Source organism: Bemisia tabaci, chromosome 10 (assembly GCF_918797505.1).
Source record: "Bemisia tabaci chromosome 10, PGI_BMITA_v3".
NCBI lineage: Eukaryota > Metazoa > Arthropoda > Insecta > Hemiptera > Aleyrodidae > Bemisia > Bemisia tabaci.
In genome coordinates, this window is record NC_092802.1 from 18,091,372 (window position 1) to 18,110,709 (window position 19,338).

General features: G+C 39.0%; 1 protein-coding gene across 1 annotated transcript; it reads right to left on the minus strand.

Moving 5' to 3' along the window:
• Nucleotides 1–250: 250 nt before the first annotated feature.
• On the minus strand, nt 251–19,323 carry LOC109033355 (histone-lysine N-methyltransferase PRDM7-like). The gene is made up of 7 exons (XM_072305144.1): nt 19,231–19,323; nt 14,774–14,902; nt 7,587–7,682; nt 6,674–6,763; nt 4,749–4,819; nt 1,868–2,065; nt 251–926 (listed from the first exon to the last, which is right to left on the minus strand). The coding sequence occupies exons 2-7, from the start codon at nt 14,883–14,885 to the stop codon at nt 522–524; spliced, it is 972 nt and encodes a 323-aa protein (XP_072161245.1). The 5' UTR covers nt 14,886–14,902; nt 19,231–19,323; the 3' UTR covers nt 251–521.
• Nucleotides 19,324–19,338: the final 15 nt, after the last annotated feature.

Consider the following 19,338-nt stretch of genomic DNA (forward strand, 5'->3'; position numbering starts at 1 on the left):
AAATCGGAAGGTCGGACGAAACTAGCAAGTAGTATAGCAAGTCTCAGAAGGAGGTCATTTTAGAGTCGTTAATTCTGATACACCGTCTCGTGGAACAAAATTGACCAATTTTACCGTGTTTTTTTTTCCGTTTGATAGCTTATAATTTTTGTTTGTTTGTTTGATAGCTTTCAAATGCTATTCGGACATTTCTCAATATTTCAAATAAGCGAATAATTTTGCTTTCACTATTATATCATTTACGATGGAATCGATAAAATATTATAGAAACAAAGATTCGATTTCAGATGTTTACAATTCGACAGATCGCAGATTGCTAGAATTACTAATAAGTTTCATGACCACAACATTGATTACAGAACTTTGTCCTGAAAAAATCGACCTTTCTCTTATTTTTATGATACTATATTTTGAAAATCCCTTTTTCAGAATTCAAAATAGTCAGAAGTAACAGTTTTTCAACGCCTGTATTTTCTCATTAAGCATGATTGGCGATTGAGATGAACTGGAAATGGGCATTTTTAATTTTGCAGATAATTTTGTCTGCTACAGTAAAAGTGGGAATTGGCGACAGATTTCCCTTTGATGAGCTGAAACTGACCAGTTTTTAGCGGACAAAGAAAAAAAATTACATTGTTCAAAATTTCACTCAGTGTGTAATGTTGAAACTTACGTGGTAGATCCTTGTTTTCTTTAAAATTTTCGATTCCTAGCTGCTCTTCAGCGAAATGACTTCCATAATAGACGAATAATTCTCTGTTAGAGGGTATGTCATCAAATGCTCGGTAGTAAATTTTGCCTTTGTACTGGTGTGCAACAAGATTCTGTTCGTAGGTACTCCTGGCACAGTTGACAAATCGCATCCAGTTACTGGTCGCTATATCTTGTGCATCCACAAAGCCGATCGGCTTCCTTTCCTTTTTTATCTACAAAAAAATAAAAGTAATGAAAATCATGACCAAAGTATCGTTACTTTTGGGAGATCATATGTTTCAACTTTGTGTCCTTAACACTCAAAAAAGTGAGCATGCTATATAAAAGACCCATGATCTTCTTAAAGTAAGGTTTTGCGAGTGACATGATTAAAAAGCCATACGAGCATACGATAAAATGTTTCAGAAATATAAAATCCGTCTGAAACTCTTGCAATTGAGGCGTAAAAAAATTTACTGTATATTTTATTGCATGGGATCTGATGCAATTGCATCAAAATGAAAGAGAAAAGACTAGTAAAGAAAATTTTCGGAATCAACACGGTCACGTTTTAGAAAAATCACTCAGCGTTCAACAATATATTAAACAGAATCACGCTCAAAACACAACAAAATCGAAAAAAAGATCATAACGCCGGGAATATGATTTCAATAAATTTGTCATGAAATTTTTGGAAACATCTTGAATTTTGTTTTCCAGGAAGGAAACTCCTAGGAACCTCGTCCTCTTTTTTGGACTACAATTTTGAATGAGAAACTATACTCTTTCTGACTCATCCACTAAAGCACCCATCTGAAAATGAGCCAAAAATAGTTTTTCCTTGTTGCAAAATGTAGTACAGGTGAGATATACTGAAAAAAATTTCAATTGTGAGCCAGCGCCGGCTTAATACCTCTCTGCTTAGCCCACGGTTGACGCGTTCATTTTCCCCTATCTGGCAAATTTTTAGCGAGTTTTGATATTGATAGATTTTTAGTCAGCGTGTATCTTTGGCTGATTCGTGAAATAAAGGAAAGTAAATCTCAGAATCCCGGGTAGGTTGGGCGGGATTTTTTTTTTTTTGTATGATGTAAAAAACTCAGCAATACCAGCTGAAGTGAGAAATACTGAGCTCACGAAATTTCATGGAACATATCCGATCAGTGATTCTTACCTCCCAACTATAATTGGTTGAGCCATCTTCAGTTTTCTTCCGAAAAACACCCTCGTAAGGGCCAAACAGGGAATCCTTTTTGATGGTCTTAGTGGTCCAGACACCGTCACCTGCTCCCGGAATTGAAGAGACGCCAACCATTAAACCTTCTGGCACAGTTTTTAGAGCGCGTAGCTTATCATCCTTGTCAATAGGGACCTATAAAAATAAGGGTATACCGAGAGATAGATATTATTGGCTTATTAAATTTTAGGGTGACTTAATGATAGATTCACATCAGAGACTGGGACAAAAATGTGAAAGAGATTTAAACATGCCTCTGATACAATATTAGTTATAATTATACGTGATTTAGTGGGAAAATCAGACATGGGGGAAATAGTGGGAAGGGGGGGGGGGTGAAATAAGGCAATTAAATATAATGGACCACTACACAAGGTACGAATTTCAGCATTCTGTTCTTAACCAAAATTTCACGTAAAACACGATGCGCACACCGAAAATTACCGAAATCGAATCCTTATGAGGATATTTAATGATTCTTGATGCGTGAATTCAAACCACCCGCTCATGAAAACTCAATGCTCTACGTAATTCACATCGCGCGCTAAATGTATCATAACAGTATCTGCAATTTAAACATCTGGCAACCTCAATTTTGACGCTTTGGCTCAGCTATAGCAAATTGCTTATAGTTTGAACAACACATGGTAGGAAATAAACATTGCTCGATTGAGAAGCTTGCTGATACCGTTGTAGTGCGCGATTTGACTCACGTAGAGCTTTGAGTTTCTTGTGAGCGGGCAGTTCAAATTCCTCGTAACCAATGTAAAATAAAGACGTTGATATCTTCGTTAGGAGTTAGTTTCAGTAATATTCGTTGCGCTAATCGTGTTCTAAGTGAAATTCTACCTAAGAAACATGTATCAGATCGCTTAAATTCGTACCTTGTCTAGTGGTCCATTGCACGCCAAAAAATGTTGATGGACTGAAAAAATTAACCGTAAATGTCGATTATTGATCTGATATAAATCAGTTCTCTATAAAAGTTGGAGAAGGGAAGTGCAAAATCCTACCAACAGTCCAATGCTCATAGTTTTTGGTTGCAAAATTTAGTTCAACTACAGAGCAACAAAGTCTCGATTTCACCACGCTTCCTACCTACTATCACTGTCCTCATTATCGATGGGTAAATGTGAGAAATGCGGGAAAATTGCGAGGTCGCAAATGTTCGCTCATGTCTAATATGTTTCAATTATTACCAACCAACAGTTTCTCTTTTACTCGTACCCTGATAAAAATTGGCAGTAGAATCTGTGTTCCAAAATACCATAGACCTAATGCCGACTGTAAGATTTCCAATAGCTTCTGTAGCCGGCTGTACAATTTCTTATAGCCTTTTATAGCCGATGGCGATTAAGCAACAGCCAGACTATAAAGTTTATGCTAAACGTTACTAAATACGGCTACTAGGACTTAATTAGTTTTTGCTCTACCGCTCTCTTTTGGTGACGTAGTATCTTGATTTATTTTGCGAGGAAAGCTCCGTACTTTTAAAGGATGCCTATCATTCTTAATATGTTGGAGCGCCTTCAATTTCTTATGATACTGTGCAACACCTCTGGTGTGAAATAGTTGCTTCAGACGCCGTGGCCCGCTGCGGCGAGGCGGGCGGGCAGAGATCGCGCAACGCGCATTGGCCCCTACAAACCTAACAGGGATACTTCACGCATTGCGCAATGCGTGAAGTATCCCTGTTAGGTTTGTAGGCGCCAGTGCGTCGCCGCTCTGCTTTGAGTTAGGCTCTAATATTTAATCTCGCGGAGTCAGCGTTTTTCAACCCATGATTTTGAAATGTTTGCACACTCTGTATGGATTATTCTCATTTTTATTATGATGAAAAAAAATATGTTTTAAAGGGAAGTATAATGTGTGTTTTGTAAATATTAAGGTAGTTCCGTATCAAACTTAATGATTTCCAAAGCACTCGAATTTCTACACAATTTCTTATAGCCTTTTGTAGCCAATGACGATAAAGTGTAAAGCCCGGCGATAGGAACCGTAGCCCGACTGTATACTTTTTTATAGCTTCGTATAGCCCGGCTATACGATTTGCTCTACTTTCTACGGCCAGCTATATGATGTTCAATAGCCTTCTTTAGTCGGCTTTAAAGAACTCCTATGGTATTTTGAAACGCAGCTCCTATCGCCAATTTTTACCAGGGTAATTATATGTGAGATTAATTTTCAGACATTCAAAAATATTCACAAACGATTTTATGGAGGTACTAGGAGGAATCCTAAGGTATCGAAGATCATTCCGGCATATTTCAGGATTTTGAAGATTTTGGAACTATGTAACGAAGATGACCATATTCCACCCTGAGTCATCGGTACCATAATGACCATTTTGGTCTTGTTCAAAAAACGTATTTTATTTGATAGTTTGCATTTTTCAAGTTACTTCAATGGGTGATTATGAAGGGCCGAAGCCCTTCATTACGCAATTTTTAGAGTCAGGGGAATCCATTTTGCGTTACAGGCGAGTTAAAGGGGGAGGAAGACCTGACATAATATGTCTTATTCATCAACGGATTTACATTTTACGGCAAAAAGTTCAAAAAATTTAGTCAAATCACAAAAAATACTCATTAAAAATTTCTAAAGAAAAGCAACAGTTTTTCATAATATGAATGTCAAGGAAATTTTGCCATGCAATGAAGTTGCGCTGTTTGTCCTCCTTAAGTTTTGCCATCATTTTCTCTCTCTGTGCCTTTTGTGTTAGCTGCGCTAACATTAATACATAACATACATAACATTTTTGAAGGTTTCTATTAATATTATGTAAAATAATCCCTAGAAAAACTGAAATTACACTTACAGGTGTATCCTTTATATGCAGCATGTGAATTTTGCAGCCCCCTTCAAAAACGTCGTGGCATGAATCGCAATCTGTAAAAATCAAACGAAGTAGTCAAATAATAAAGTAGGAGTATACGAAAAATCAACGATTAATCGATTTGGACTGTTTTAAACCTACATAGGTACATGGATGAGCTTTTCTGCATGAAGATTTGTAATATGAGCTTGGATTTTTTAAAATTAAGTACTATTTTTATGATATAACATGATTAGGTACATCGTGATGGTACAATGCGCAAACGGATAACTGAGGGGGCGTAACTTCTTAACAGCGTTGGCAAGATTGATCTGAAAAATGTATTCCTCTTTTCAGCAACGAGTAAATATTTTAATCTGAAAATTTCAGAGAGTTTTCGTCAAACAATGAGAGAAATTCCCAAAGCTTCGGGTAGAAAATCTGAAACCTTTCCTAAATAAATGAATATAGTCAAGTGAAATATAGCAGCACTGAAACTTTTTGTATTCAGTTGGTTTCTCATGGTGATTTTAGGATTTATTTTGGGCTGATGTGGTACGCAAAAAATATATGTACAGGGTGGCCTGGACCTACCTAACTAGGACTTTTTCTCGATTACGAGGGGCGTTCAATAAGTAAGTATCCCCCCTCTCTAAAATCCATAAGAATGGACCAATTTTAAAAAACTTGGGCTCAAAATCTTCCTTAGGATATTTTGAGTTCAACGAAACAAACCGCAACAAAATCGGACCATGTGCGGCCGAACGCGAGCCGTTTGAACGCGCCGACGTGCTCGACGCTCCCGCCGAATCCGCGAGGATTTGAAGTCCGCTACAGGAGAAGAGCTTCTCTGCCAAAGCCTTAGTCGTTCATCACTGACGAAAAATCAAAGAAATTTTTGTAGAATAAGGGGCTTACCTCACTTCTCCACATAACCAGCTCGATCCAAGCAAGTCTGATACTGAGACTAAGACTAAGAGAACAGCTTTTGGAAGCAGCTCGTGCGTGGAAGTCTTTCAGCTGACCGCGGATGAAAGAGTGGACGGCTTGTTTGACCTCTTCCACTGATTCAAAATTAACTCCTGCAAGTTCAGATTTCAGGAACGGGAATAAATGGTGGTCTGGTTTGCTATTTATTATCGTATCTGAAATCTGAACTCGGAGGAGTTAATTTTGAATCAGTGGAAGAGGTCAAACAAGCCGTCCACTCTTTCATCCGCGGTCAGCTGAAAGACTTCCACGCACGAGCTGCTTCCAAAAGCTGTTCTCTTAGTCTTAGTCTCAGTATCAGACTTGCTTGGATCGAGCTGGTTATGTGGAGAAGTGAGGTAAGCCCCTTATTCTACAAAAATTTCTTTGATTTTTCGTCAGTGATGAACGACTAAGGCTTTGGCAGAGAAGCTCTTCTCCTGTAGCGGACTTCAAATCCTCGCGGATTCGGTGGGAGCGTCGAGCACGTCGGCGCGTTCAAACGGCTCGCGTTCGGCCGCACATGGTCCGATTTTGTTGCGGTTTGTTTCGTTGATCTCAAAATATCCTAAGAAAGATTTTGAGCCCAAGTTTTTTAAAATTGGTCCATTCTTATGGATTTTAGAGAGGGGGGATACTTACTTATTGAACGCCCCTCGTATTTTTGGTCAAACGAAGTCGCGGCACCGCGCAAAGCGCGGATCCAGCCAGTTGAGTTGTTGTATTAAGGGATATCTCATCCATTTACGTGCAAAAAAATGATATGTGCTAATTAAATCAATCAAATGTTACAGCCTTTGTTCAGGAAAAAAAAAATTAATTAATTGAATTGACATAGTTTCGAAAGGAAAAACTGCCGTTTTATCAAATCAAATTATCTTCTCTCTATTTTCACTGAGGTTTCATTTGGAGGTTTCTAGTGGCGTATTCTGAAAGCACACAGAGAAAAATGAACTTACAGATCAAAGTGTCCTCATCAGGGACAGAGGGTTCTTTATAATTTTTAGGCGCAAGGGCACGTCGTGGGTATCTTCCACCACTACTTTCACCTGAAATTTGAAATCAGTATTTCTATTCAAAATTCGATAAGTTTGGGTGAAAAAAAAATGTGCTATTCATAATATTATTCGGTCAAATAGAGTCTAGATACTTTTGTAACAAAAATTCAATGAACGTTTGTGACGAATTTGAATAATTGTGCATACATATGGAATAATCCGTGAGAGGATATGTGAGGTAATTCATAAATTACTTGCTCCCAGGTTTTACTCATCTCTCACTCTTCTCCAATTCATAACTTCGCAGACCTCCGTCATGCAATCTCTAACACACTTTCTCGATCACACAACGCTCAACGAAGCTCTCCCCTCTTCCCCATCTTTATGGATTTTTCGGCCAGTGGCCAACAATTAATTTCTGTCTCTAAATATGCAGCTCAAATTTATTATTTATTTCCATCAAATTTCAGAAAGTGCAAAGACTTCTCTCCATGCCTTAAAATGCCTCTCATAATGCCTCATTGAAATGTTTTATCATTTCCCTACTTTTTCTCAAAAACGCAAAAATATATATCATCTCATAAGGACTTGAAATGAACCCTTCTGCAACTACTGTGTGATGCAGGCGGTGTACTTTGTCTGAATTTTATAATAATTTTAACGAGGTGGTAAGCCCTACGCCTACGCGGGCACTGAACTAAGAGTTACTTCGTGGTTTTCGTTCCTTGGGATTTTTAATTGATCTTTCAATTGATGAATTGAAATAAGCATAGTATGATCGTATAAATGATCCTATACGAGCATCATTCACAGATCTAAGTTGTGTAAACCTTAATTCAAACACAAAGAACTGAAAATTTTCCTATAACGTTACCTGTCAACACACTTGATTTGGTCATTGCTACCGGAGGGTTTGTTCCGATACGTCGTCGTTTTTTCATCATGAAATTTGGAACTACAGGCTCGAGACCTGCGAAAAAATATTAAAAGAATAACTGAATGACGGTTGGTGAATGTATGAGGACTACCTTCAAGTAACTGTTATTAAAGACACACTGGAAAATGGACACACACAGGGTCACACTCAGGGTATTTTTTTTTTTTTTTTGATCGATTATCTTTGATCGATTATACTCGTTTATATTCGATAACGTCGATCGTGTGTTTTCGTTTTCACCTTGTTATCATTGCATTATCATCAGCACGTAAACACCGGGGAATATACTTTATTTTTATTTTGAGTTTTAATGTATTGTTCATTCAGCAATTAATAATGTTGTATGAAATCGAACATCCTGCATCTGTTTTCATGTATGTTTTTAGCCTTGTTCTCTCCAGTCACAAATGTGAAAGTACAGCGTGGAAGGGCGCGCGTTCCACCGCACCGCCGCACAATGGATCGAGTCAATGGGAGAAGTCGGACTTTATAAACTTTAAACGCTTACAGCTCCGTCTATACAAAACTTTGAGGTTCTAAAAGTGGTTCCATTGGTTTTATCGCAAAATTATCCTGTTAAAGCACCCCTTGAAATTTAAAATGTGACGAGAGAAACATTAAAATGTGCAGTTTCAGTCAAAAATTCCATGTCCAACCTTTCTGATTGACTCGATCCACCGTGCGCCGCGTCGTGGCGGCCGCGGCCGTGCTGTGCCCAAGCGTCCTGTCCTGTGACCCGTCCTCCTTCAAAAACTCAAATAGGCCACATAAGCTACCTGGGTGCAATAATGATTGCTTGCCACATTTAGACCATGTTTATTCGATTTTGATACAGCATCAGCAGAAAAATACAGATAAGTACGGTGTGTCCTCAGGTCTCATGCGGTTGAACTTTAGAAAGATTTTCTCTAGACTGAAATAGACTGTTTCCATCTAAAAAGTTTTTTTCTAGAAGCACCCATACCCAACAATATGTCTGCCCCGCCCCCTTCACAAATTTGAGAAAAAATATATACTTTCTTCCGAATTTTGGCGACGATTAGGGACTGAAACTCATGAATGGATGCTTTTGCTTGTAATAAGAAGTTTAAATTTATCAATGGCTCTTACATACATCGTAATCCCAAACTGATGGGGGATTTCAGGCAAATGCAAAGAGTTCTTGGATCTTTCAGGGTAAAAAACTCTTAGCTTTTTGGTCTAGAAGGGTGCTTTTTATAGGACACAATTGCATGGGGCGTGAAATAATCTCGAAAAACGGGCATCAGCGTTTTTTAAGCTTAGTTTCAGAGAAATTTTGTCAAATTACCAAGAAACAGGGTTTTCCATCCTGTAAGATGGGATCCCTTAAACCTGCAAAAATCCACTCGTAACTTGATATTTCGTTATTTATGAGTCTTTATAAGAATTTAGAACTAAAAGTAATAAAAAACAGTCAGTTTTCATCAGTGTTTGTTCATATCTGTCGAAAAAATCCAGAAAAAACCACAAACATGGGATGGCACCGCGAGGAGAGGCCTGCTGTTCAGAATTAAAATAGCCTTCAAATTTGGCGATGCAACCCAACCTCACACCGAAGTTAATTCAGTTGCATCTACCAATTGGCTGTATTCGAAATATATTTGTGCGCATCCTAGGGAGGATATGCACAATGAGGGGGACTTCCAAGGAGACTTTAACGCAAAGCTGGAAACATAGACGTAACTTTCAAGTTCTCATTTCCTTAAGCTTCTTTTAATCAATTTGACTCATTGATTTGCATTTTGCTTTTATGGACGTGGACAATGGAAGGGAAACTTTCGAGGAGACTTTAACGTAAAGCTAGAAACATTCAGATCACTTTCAAACCCTTTCCATACCCTTACGCTGATTGTAGTTCATTTTATTCATAAGTAATGTGTATATTGCTTGTATGAATAATGAAGACCTATCATTTAAATTTGATAAATTATCGATTAATTGACGGATTCGGTTACTTTTTTGGATAGATGACTGTTTTAGCTTCGTTCGGATTTGGACCAATCGAAATCGAGTATCTAATTTCCAACCAAATCCTGAAGAAAACGAGCCAAATCCCGAATAAAGTTGAAAAAATCGCGGCAATTGGCCAATGCAACACGACTTGACCCATGACGTAAAACATCATACCTACAAATAATAATACAAGTATAAAAAAATATGTGCACTTCATCACCATCACGTCATCGTGGACACCGCAGTTGTTTTTGTCGCACAGAACACCGCCATTTTGGAAAATTAGTTTCTTTGCGAGGTTTCTGGTAAAATATTTTACTCCCATTCACTTTTCGACCTATCCCTAGAGCCGGGGCGAGAAATTCTGAATTTGGTTCAGGCGGTTGCTGATGAGATCAACAGACTGGTGGATTAGGTTGAGAAAAACGTTCCTCATCAGGCTTTGGTCGAAAAAGTCAACCAAATCCACTCGCGAAAATTCGTCTAAAGCTCTCAGAGCTTTCCCGCCTGTCAACCCACGCTCAGTCAGCGCCGCACGCGACCGCACTCCTCCATAAAATAATAGCTACCAGAAAGTTAAATGGCAGTTTCTCCCGTCAGATCGCGTATGGTCACTTTTTTGAAGCAGACTTGGGCGAGGTTCCCCGCGAAATTTGAAACGGCAGGCTGAGCGAGGGTCGCGGGGATTTCAAGAATTGGAGCAAAGATGGCCGACTACCGCCCTTCTGGTAACTACTATTCTATAACTCTTCGCATAGGCCGCTAGACATAGCGCAGATGCAGAGTGCTCAGCCACCGGTCGGTCCAACGATCTCCGTTTCCCAACCAATCCACCCGACCACATCACCCGGCTCTCGCACGCTTATCTGCACCAGCCACGCTGCCTGCTCGACGCTGCTACCGCGTATCGCGCACTATTGGGAGCAGCGCACCCCTTTTTCAACACACACAAGTGCACAACCTTTTTCAGGGCCGTCACATCTAGAGCACCCACGAACATTTCCAAAAATGTCTCTGAGAATTTCCGTTTTACTAACGGAAATTTGGCAGCAGCCGAGAGTTTATTCGGCATTTTTCTCGACACGGAAGTATAGTTTTCATCCCTAAACTGCGCATTCTTCTTCATCGCCAAATGAGGGTGACGATTGGCGGTTAGTCACATATGAGGGGCTTGGTGAACAAGGCACAGAAGTGCAGTTTTTGCCATTACAAGAAATATTCGTGTTTAAAGTTTAATAATTACATATGTAGAGCCTCATGGCGGAAAGGAAATTTAAACACAATTTTCAATGCTAAGCTGGATTTTAGTTGTGAATTTTTCTCAGAATATAATTTCAAACTAGTTTTAGTTGAGTTCATGAATATCTCAATTTTTCCAAAAACTGCACTTATGTGCCTTGTCTTCCAAGCCCCTCGCATATACAACGCAGCCGTTGGAACAGCACGCGGCACGGCGGGGCCTGTTGCTTGGAAACAAAATCGCCGCTAGTTCGCTTTCAAATTTGGCGATGCAACCCAATCTCACACCGAAGTTAATTAAAGTGCATCCACTGACTGGCTGTATTCTGAATGTTTCTACCCAACCCGAGGATTCACTACTACTTTTGAAGAATTATTAATAAAGTGACAGACACGCACAGCCGTACTGAAGAAAAACGCCGTATGTACATACTGGAGCTATTTTCAATAGCTAAACTAATCAGTAAATAAATAATCTCAAATACCGGAGGAGACCAAACTGAATCGCAATAACTTTTTATATATCAACAGCATAGACAGAACAGCAGGGAGAAATCACTTAGCAACTAAAAACTATACAGTGTTGTAAAGTTTTTACATTCTCCCCCCTTAAAAAATGTATACAGATTGAATATCATTAAAAATTTGAAAATTTTGAAGTAATAAATGTAAAAAGGTAAATGTAATAATTTGAAAATTTTGAAATTGAAATTTCATCAGTAAAAACTGTGTGTGTGTTTTTTTAAGCACAATAAATATAAGTTAGTTATCACTTAACGGTAATACACAAACTTCAGTGATGGCTCTCACTAGTGTGGATGTTGCTGTTTTCAATGTAACTACTCTTGCGATGCCATCTGATCCTGGGTGAAGTTTTTGTATTCTTGCTAGTTTCCAAAACATCGGGGGACAGTGTCTATCCTTTATTACGACTAACGATCCTATTTTCGGAGATTCGTTTTTTGAGTGCCACTTGGAAAATGTTTGAATGTGTTGAAGATACTCCCTTTGCCATTTCTTCCAAAATATGTTGAATCCTTCCTGTATTGCCTTATACGCCTGTAGAATTTTTGTAGAGTGCTTTGTAGGTGTGTTATCAGGATAAGATGTGAGAGGTCTTCCTATTAAAAAATGACCTGGCGTCAATACGTCAAACTCTTCAGGGGCGCTGGACAAGGGTACCAAAGGTCTTGAATTGAGCACAGCTTCAATTTGAGGGACAAGCTGCGTTAATTGCTGTAAAGTAAATATTCTTGCTCTTATTACTTTATACAATTGCGATTTGAATATTTTTATTGCTGACTCCCAAAGTCCACCATGATGAGGAGAATTGGGAGGGTTGAATTTCCATTCTATCATATTTTCTGTCATGTATTTTTGGATATCCGGATCCTTTGTTAGTGAATCAAACTGTTTTCGAAGGTGATTGCTTGCTCCTAAAAATGTTCTACTGTTGTCCGAGAATCCGCTTCCGCCGAGAATCGTTGTCCGTTGTCCGCTTTTGTGAGAATGTTAGTTCAGAATTTATCAAACGGCCTCCAACTCTCAAAATTCCGTCTTCATCCAAAAAGGGGTGCAGCGATCTAACACTGCTTGAAGGGAGAACCATTCCAGACTTTTTAGCCAGGTACATTATTTCTTGAGAAAATGCTTCTCTCTGAATAAAGCGCACGCAAAGGTTTCTTGACTTTTCTATTTCTACTAAGGACGGTAGTTCTAACTGACTCTTATTCATCTTTTTTTTGATGTTACCTTTTCTTGAGCCTTTGATTGCACTTTTGCAACGGTTAATAAACCTTAATAGATATGCTAGAATTCGTAGTATCTTGTTCATGCTGGAAAGTTTATTTAGAAGATTTGATTTGATTTTGACTGCGACTTTCTGCGCTCTACCGACTCAAGTAAAAATGAACGTTTCTTTAAAAACTCAAGCAGCTCTTGAAGCCTTGGGGGATCTTTTGTAGGCACCACCTTTTCCCATTCCGTCAGTGTGCTTTGATCGAATTTTGCAGTTGCTAAATGAACCACTAGTGGGTCCCAAGAGGTAGTATCCACCTTCAAAGCATTCAGTGATTGTACCGCCTGATTGATTTTGTTGTGTATATTTTCTAAATCTTTTGCTGTTAATGTTTCCTTTTTCTTACAAATACATGTGGGGAAACCAAGTTTGACTATCGCTTCGCAATGATTGCGAATATAATAAATATTATCTTCTTATTATCGAGTCAAAACGCCTTCAATATTTTGAACGCAATACGGACATCCGTCGAGGTTCTATAGTTGTATCAAGGCGCCGTAGCGAACGCGTCCCATTGTTTATATATACAGACGAATAGAGGTTTAGAGAGGACAGTCATATCGCCTTCAATTTTATGCATACATATTTTTTGGCAAATTGAAAGACGACGTTTCTCCATTTGCGACGTTGCAGACTTCCTTAGAAATTTTATTTTTCTTTCGAGAAGCTGGTACCTTGCCTACAATACGGTATGGATACTTCACGCATTGCGTCAAACGTAACGCGGTCTGCAGCGGTTCGCGTGAAAGGCATAGCGCCTACAAGACTGTAGGGATACTTCACGCATTGCGTCATACACAGTGCGGTTGGCGCGGTGGCGGAAATTAAAATCATTAAACCACATTCATGTTTATTCTTTCATAATTTGTTCGTTCTTTTCTTATAAATGAATGACCTCGTCCACACAGAGATAGGTTTACGGAACTTAATTTTCGCGCAAAGTTCCGTGAACTTTTGCTATTGTTGAAAGGGCTGTCACAAGAAATATGTCCAACACGAGTAAACGCGTCTTATGTGCCCCTCCTCCTCCGGCATGTTCATTTGATGGTTTGCACGGATGTTTCGAAACGGATGAAAATGCGCGGCAAAATACAGGCGGCCCATGGGCGGCAAGTAGGTAAATCTGGCCCTGCACCTCTGCAAAAAAGGGGGAAAACCCCCAAAACCGTGTAGTCTTTATATAATAGACTAGGTAGTTGACACCAGTAGATAATTTTTAGCGCCAAGGTCAAAAATGACCTTCGTTTTTTCCTCCGACCATCTTTTTTGTGAAATCTGGATTTTTTTAAAAAAGAATAATCGGGTGTTACAGGGAAAATTCCATTTTTTGAGATAGTGAGTGACTCATGATTATGAAGAACCAAAAAAGTAAGAAAGAGAGAAAAAAAACAGGTCAAGTTCGGGTTTAACAGCTAAAATTAGGCGGGCTGGGAAAGATCGCTTACCGAAACGTGTCCAAAATTCAGAAGCATAAGTTTTGAAATGGATTATAGTCAGATTATGATGACTCGTCATTGTAAAAAGCATAAAATACAGAAGATAAACTATGATTTCGACAAACTTTAAGATAGGTAAACCACTTTAAGGCGTGGTTTTTTTTAGAGAAAAAATATCTCATTCGATACCTACTCATATCGAAACTGCACTCGAATGCGATACCTTCCCCCCTAAAAAAAACCACGCGTTTATTACGTTGAATTTGTTTGTCAAAAGTGGTAAGTGAATTCTTTAGTCTCCTAGCAGCAGAATTGCGATCTCAAAATTCGAGAAAAATGATGAGTACCTGAAAAGATGGAACCAATCGATGCGATATGTCACATGTCGTTCTGTCTGACACAAAATCTGACGTCCATCGAATCACCTTAACATAAACATTCTTTCAAAAGTAAAAAGCTGATTGAGGCGGATAGCAAGTCCTGAGTGTTGAACAGATCATCCCAAGGCTATTATCACTATGATATTTGACTCAATGGTATAAGACGGGAGAGTTGATTTTTTATTGAATCTACATTTAGTAGCAGTGTGTATTGTACCTAGAAAAAACGTTACAGAAAATATGACTGAGTCGTAATACTATCTTAGTCCCCCTAAATTGTTTTAAAAGTTTACTCACCCATGCCGACGAGAAGTTCATAATTCTCCTTTCGTTTGAGCATTGATTGTTTTTCGTAGTCAGAGTAGGAGTTCCACTCGGAATCACTGAAGTACACCCTGATCTTCTCCATCTTGGATCTTCTCTTCTCTGTAAAATATATAAATATCCGTTAAAACGCTGAAAAAAAGTATGGTAATATCTACTAAAAGTCTTCTTGATTTTTTACACAGTAATACTTTTTAGTGAAAATAACCAGAATTATAATAGTATTTACTAAAACTCTGCTGATACTGACCACAGATACAACATGGCAAATGCTACCATATAGTATGGTGTTTATTGCCATACTCAGATCACTGTTTCAAAGTATGGTAAAATTTACCATACTTTTTTTCAGTGAAGGCTATCATATTCAGAACTATTCCTATTCGGCTATTCTACCATATTCGGAAAAAGGCATACCTTACATTAAATGTTTGCAAAATTCCATTACGCCACTGGGAACACGAGAGGAAGATGATTCCAAAAAGGAGGGTATAGATACGTTGCATTGGAGGGAAACATTTCATATGGGAGAGCCTGATTGAACATCTGAAAGCTGAAACTCCCATAGGCAGGGCCGGATTTACGTTTTTGGCGCCCTGTGCAGAAATTTTCGAGGCGCCCCCCTCGCATGTCCCCCTCCCCGCCCGCGCATTTCCCAACCCGACGGTCTTCTTTGGTTACTACGTGCTAACTCTAACTAAATACGAATTTTTTCGAGTGAGTGAATGATTCTGGGGCAGAAACCAAAACCAGGTACCCGTTCCTGTTACTGTTAACTACGAAACTAAGAGAAAGTTTGACCCTAAAGTCTAGGGTCAGGTCATTTAAAAGATGGAACGCAATAAAGCAATAGTTCCCTGATGTAATTTTGCAGAGTTTGGAAAAAAAAACACAAAATTTGGCGCCCCTCAAAATCTGGCGCCCTGTGCAGCTGCACCGATGCACCATAGGTAAATCCGGCCCTGCCCATAGGTCACCTTTTCCACACCATACAAAATTCTGCGATTCTTCGTACCTGGAGTATAGTCAGTGGTTTCCTTAGCTTAGGAGTGATCTTCCCTCCCCTTCTTTTCAATTTCGTGGGTTTTTATCCTTAATAATGTAAATAGTGAGGGTAAGGAATGGGCCGAAGACTTTGGAGCACCTTTATAGAGAGAGGTGCTTTATGGGTATCTTGCCCCTCCACTTGTCATGGAGGCCTTTAGAACCCAAAAATGGCGGCGCTTTGTTAGATTGGGTTAGGTTAGGTTGGTATTTGAGATGGGAGGAGGGTCATTTCCAACTTTTGAGAGTGATCACCAACCGCACTTGCTGCTAACTTTACTCTATCAAATGATTTTTCTCGAAAATAGTGCACGGCTAGCCAAACTATGTAAATACGTCGTAATAATGCATTTAAGTAGAATTCTCATTACAATATACAAATGAAACTACATTTGGAGTCATTTTTCATTTATATTTACTTACAGCGTCCGCCATTTTTGCACGGAGAAAAAAACCTCGTGCGTGGGACCCGAAGTTTAGGTCATATGGATCTCTGAAGTTTTCGGATTGAGCATCTGAGCACTTTAGGTCTAGCTGTCGAGGTTTTGATCACACATCTGAAACTCCAGTTCCTACATCTGACGTGAGAACCGAAGTTGTTCGGATGTGAAAACCGAAGTACTTCAGATGTGTGATTCAAACCTCAGCAGCTGGACCTAAAGTAAAGTGTTCAGATGCTCAATCCGAAAACTTCAGAGATCCATATGACCTAAACTTCGGGTCCCACGCACGAAGTTTTTTTCTCCGTGTGGGTCCCAAGAACTCCACGAAGCTCAAGATAGCGGAGCCAATTCTGTGAGACAAAAAAATCAAGCTGCAATGCCTGCAAAGCATTGCCCTGCCTGTAAGAAAAATTGCAATTTGTCTATTGAAATTGTCAAATAGAAAACTTTAGTTATACCTGACATATAGACAGGTCAGTAGGACATGCCTGAGTCCGCGATAAGGTAAATGAGGGCTTGCCGTTTAACACCTTCAATCACGCTGTGTATTTGGCAGGGGACAAATAATATATACGGAAAACTTTGACACGTCCGTCGTTAGAACTTATCGGTAATGATGTAACGATTGAAGTATATCTACGATGTTGAAGGCACCGTAAACCCTGCGCGCGTGCCAGCGCGCTATTTGGACTACATTTTGTAATTTGGAACTATAAAGTCGAGCCTGGTTTAAAAACAACGTATGTGCCATTGGTTTCCCTATGCTCATAAGAGTTTTTCCAGAAGAGGCAGAATTTAAAGTTCCAAATTGCAAAATGCAGTCCATTTGTTGCCCGCGATACCTCCAATTGAATCGATCACTCTTGAGCTTTTCCAAAAGTCAATTTTCAAGAAAATCCGTGCGCGATGTAGAAAACTAAAGTCATTTTTGGATTCAGCAGCCATAAATATTAAGGGAACCAAATGTTGCATACTTTCAAAGATGTCCTTTCCGGTCAGGTGCTCCGGCTCCCTTTCGCTCAAACTCCACCTTGTATGTGAGTAAAGCTCATCCGATTGTTTTGCGTTGGAAAAGGGGAGATGCATTTCTTTTCGGGTAGCGAATAGAATAATTCCCACTCAATTTTTATGAATTTTTTTTATTTATTGAAAACTATGTTTTTTTCCCTCCAAAACCTTCGGAGAATCAAGGTTTCAAAAGAGGTGGTCCCTCTGAGCTGAAAAAACGCATTTTTTTAAAAATCGATTCTTCAAAAATTTTATAGATTTTGAATGAAATCGAAGATCATTTTCGGCTTCAGCGGCATAAATTGAGTGGGAACAATGAATACGCGATACAGAACTCTGTAAAATCATGGGTGGCGGTAGCCTCCTCCGGACAAAGTCTAAACTCGACAACACTGGAAAGCGTCCAAACGAAAAATATGAAGGTACAGTTGAATTTAAAAGTGCTGCAATGCAAAAGCTAACACATTCACTTTTTGATGCATGCAATATGGACGTGCTTGAAGCCTGCATATAGTTGCGTCCAGACGTTGGCATGAATTTATCAGTGCTTCGTCGTGTAATGCATTCGATCGCAACAAACCCTGTAAAATTTAATGCACAATCTTGGATTTCGAAAATTTGAGTTGAAATTTAAGCTTCCCATCAAAGGTGCATGTGCATTATGTGCAACCTGCTACCAAGTTTCATTTAATGCAGTTGAATAGGGACCGCATATCGTAGGATCAGTAGGACTCTACACAGTATGGTGAACGACACCCAGTCAATTTACGAACGCTAGCGCGCCTTCATTTCCGTCTGATACTGTGCAATACTTCTGTGGCGGAATAGATGCTCAGGGCACCTTCGATGGGCGCTTCGATTTGACGGCAAGTCGGCAACTCTAAATACCCCATATAAAGCCATTGAATATATCGATTCTCAGTGAGATAGGTGTCTTTACTCAGAATCAACTGTTTAATATACATTTAAACGGAGAAAGAACAGTGTTGGCAACTTGCAAGAATCGCCACTAATGGCAGGAGATCATGATTTAACCGCTGAAATTGCAGGCTGGCCCGTGCGCAGTGACACAATTTCTCATCACGGATGGGGAGGTAAAAATTATTCATACCTCACTTTACGACGTTGAAAGTTTTTTAAGACGTTATTTCAAGAAATTACTTTGACTAGTTTTCCATAGAAAAGTAAAGTATGACATTAGCTGCAGGCAAAGTTGCAAACGGAGGTGGGTACGTAGTTTTGCAATTTGGCTATCAATATGCAAAGAAAAATAAACTCTCAAAAATAGAAATTATTGATTTGTACTTAAAGAAATAAATCGAGTCAAGGAAAGGTTGGCAACACTGGAAACCGATATATTTTGTTTCTGGCTCATCCGCTCATCACGATAACTTTTAGATGCTATCACTTAAAATAATTGCGTACGTACTGAATTCTCACACATAAGTAATGAAAGATAGGTTAGAAGTTGAACATAATGCCCACGGTCGCTCTACACTCAAATGTTTCTGGCATGATCTTGAAAATTTTCCGAAGGGAAGCCTCCAGGAAGTCTATCAGAGGATCACTGAGACCAGGAACAGAACAGAGATATTTAAGGACGTGGCTTCGTGTATGATTCTTCGCTCAGCATTATTTCAGATTTAAAAGTACATAATATGTAATACTGGATGAATAATCGTATATAATTATTATACGTTCGATATAAACGTTACTTTGTCATGACTCTTAAATAAAATATCAATTCATTTTCAAAAGAGTGAGGCTCGCTCACTGGCTGTGAACAAGGATCCCAGGCGCTTACCTATTTTGTCTCAACAGGTTGTGGAATGGCATGAAAAACTCACTCGTATTTAATGGCGAGAAACCAAATTCTGCTTTAACAGAAGTATGAAAAATAAATAATTCTAATAAAACAACATAAATGAACCTTACCAACGGATAAAACAACTGGAGAGAGGAGAAGGATAAAAGTTTTACGTTATTCCTAACCGTCCGCACGTCAACGAAAGCTTTCAGTGAATAACAAGGAACAAATAATAC

Coding starts and splice junctions, on each gene's coding strand:
- LOC109033355 (XM_072305144.1), bottom strand. CDS start 14,885: ATGGAGAAGATCAGGGTGTACTTCAGTGATTCCGAGTGGAACTCCTAC. Junction 6,764..7,586: donor CAAATCAAGTGTGTTGACAG/GTAACGTTATAG, acceptor TTCAAATTTCAG/GTGAAAGTAGTGGTGGAAGA. Junction 927..1,867: donor CAACCAATTATAGTTGGGAG/GTAAGAATCACT, acceptor ATTTTTTTGTAG/ATAAAAAAGGAAAGGAAGCC.